The sequence below is a fragment of the Gavialis gangeticus genome, unplaced genomic scaffold (assembly GCF_001723915.1).
Source record: "Gavialis gangeticus isolate Ggan-Ray unplaced genomic scaffold, GavGan_comp1, whole genome shotgun sequence".
Classification (NCBI taxonomy): domain Eukaryota; kingdom Metazoa; phylum Chordata; order Crocodylia; family Gavialidae; genus Gavialis; species Gavialis gangeticus.
The window spans coordinates 143,715,005-143,717,237 of record NW_017729025.1 but is presented as its reverse complement, the minus strand read 5'-3'; the positions used below and the strand labels follow the sequence as shown (position 1 = coordinate 143,717,237).

At 37.6% G+C, this 2,233-nt stretch overlaps 1 protein-coding gene across 2 annotated transcripts in view; it reads left to right on the top strand.

Moving 5' to 3' along the window:
• Positions 1-2,063, top strand: part of HPS5 (HPS5, biogenesis of lysosomal organelles complex 2 subunit 2) — a 75,829-nt gene extending 73,766 nt beyond the window's left edge. For both annotated transcript variants that reach the window (XM_019519682.1, XM_019519683.1), the window contains one exon: positions 987-2,063. In XM_019519682.1, coding sequence (XP_019375227.1) covers positions 987-1,047 — 61 coding nt within the window. In that variant the 3' untranslated portion in view covers positions 1,048-2,063. The remainder of the gene's footprint in view (positions 1-986) is intronic.
• The last annotated feature ends 170 nt before the right edge of the window (positions 2,064-2,233 follow it).

Genomic DNA, 2,233 nt, shown 5'->3' with positions numbered 1-2,233 from the left:
AAAAAAAAAAAAAAAAGCATTCACTTTTTTCCAAAAACAAATTTCTGGAGGGTGGTAGTTTACACGTTTCTGTTGAAACCTCTGTCACTTCAATATTGAGGGGTGGGCGTAAGCAACAGAAATAACATGGAATCTCATTAAGAATCTGGAGCCCAAATAATAAACTTTATGAAGAAAATATTCCTGCAGTCTTTTGCTGTGTGTCACTTATGTACCCCATTCAAGTCAGAGAGGAAAAAAGCCGGAAGTGGGGATGTAGCGGACCCTTGGTACATGTTACAGTGAAGATGTGATCAGCTAGTTAATTGCATCTTAGTAGTGACCTGGTCACATATTCCTAGTTTTATTGCACCATTAATTGAATGAGTAAGTGACAAAGGTATTACACAAAATATGCGTAATAACTTGGTCACGGGTTCATGTCATGCATTTAAATAAATGTATGGCCGATGCTTCCAAATTTCAGAGCACACTCCTTGAAGTGTGCTCTGAAGGCTGGCAGCACTGGTCAGCTGATTGAGGGTCCGAGCCTGGGGAGCACTGTGAGCTTTCCCAGCTGGGAGACCTGATTAGCTGATGGTGTTCCCAGCCATGAGAGCGCACGATGCACTCCCATGGCTGGGAGCCCTGTTAGTGTTTGAGCTCCGGGGGAGCACCATGTGCTCCAGGGGTTGGGAATTCGGTCAGCTGAGAGAGCTCCCAGTCTCATGAGCAAAGATTGCTAGTGCGGGGGAGAGCCCTGGATCGTGATGGCATCTGATGTGCAATCGTGTCTCTTGCCATGCATGTGTGGCATGGTAGGAAGCATGACTGTTGGGATCATGCCTCAGATCCCATTGTGCCTTTTGAATACCTGTCAGTGGCCTTAGATTCTTGTTTAGACACCTTCAGCTGCTTCATCTGACTTGTCACCTATTTCAGAGACATTTAACTATTGATCCTCTAATTGTTTATGGTTGATCTTTCTTTTTGCATTTTTCTTGCAGAGCCCTCATTCAGTCCATGCTGGAAAGGTGTGATCGGTTTTTGTGGTCTCAGCAGACATAGCAAATGATCCCTGAAAATATTGAAAAGAAGTTCTGTATTGTACATATTATAAATTAAAGTGCCTCTTAAACTGCATAACCTCTTAAAGAGACAAAATCCTATCAAGAAAATAATATATTCAGCCAAATTGCATGAGAAAATTTACCTGAGCTAAATTTTAAACTTCCTGAACAGCTTAATATTTGCATCTATAACAAGTTATAGGATGTCTTAGATGAAAGTAATCCAATGCTTATGCTGAAATTAGGTCTACATGAGTCTGAATATTTCACACTGAAGATTAAAACTCCTGAAGAAGTTTGCTAACAGCACTGCATGAATTAAGAGTTGGTTAGGAGTTTACTCTTTTGAACATCAAATTAGACTTTGAAGTACTCCTTTGCCTTGATCAACTCTTTTCTGTTCATAATTTAAACTTTCAAATGACTAATTCTGTGTACATTGAAAGCATGAGCTTACCCCCTCTCAGAAATACTTAAGCTACATTCCCATCTATCTTCTTTTTGACTGTTCATTTTTGCAAAGTTACAGTGAGTCCATGCAAGGATGCAGATTTTTCCCAATTATACAGACTGTCTACTTTTGCCACTTAAAAAAGACATTATTTTTGCCTCTTATGACTGGAATAAAGTAATCTTATGCAGAATGGATTGCATATAGTTGAATAATACATTAAGATATTGGATAACAAATGCCATTTATAAATATACAATTGAAAAATGGGCAAACACAAATTTCCTAAATTGCACGCATCTATTACAAAACATGATCTCTGATTTCTTGTGTGAAATGCCAGTAGGTTTTCTGAGATGTCAGTATTACTTTGATTTTTTTTTTTTTTTGGATCTTTTCAGAAAATGAGAGAACTGCATACTTTTTTAAATTGCCTGTTTTTAAAAAGCTGAAAGTACTAACAAATGTTTTAGAGAGAGACTGTCAGGCTAAAAATCTTGTGGCTTTTTTAAAGAAGTCTTAACCTCTTCTTACAAGCATTAAAATAATAGATTTGAATCATTGTACATCTAGTTTTACTGTTTCATTTCCAAAAACCATGCTTTGCACCTTACTGTTTACCTTTTTGTACACTTTATTTCAGCTGAGATGGAGAACATAAAGAAAAGAAAAGATTGTAGTTACAGCCCATTTTCATTTTAGGGTCTCACTTCCTACCACAGTACATAATGTC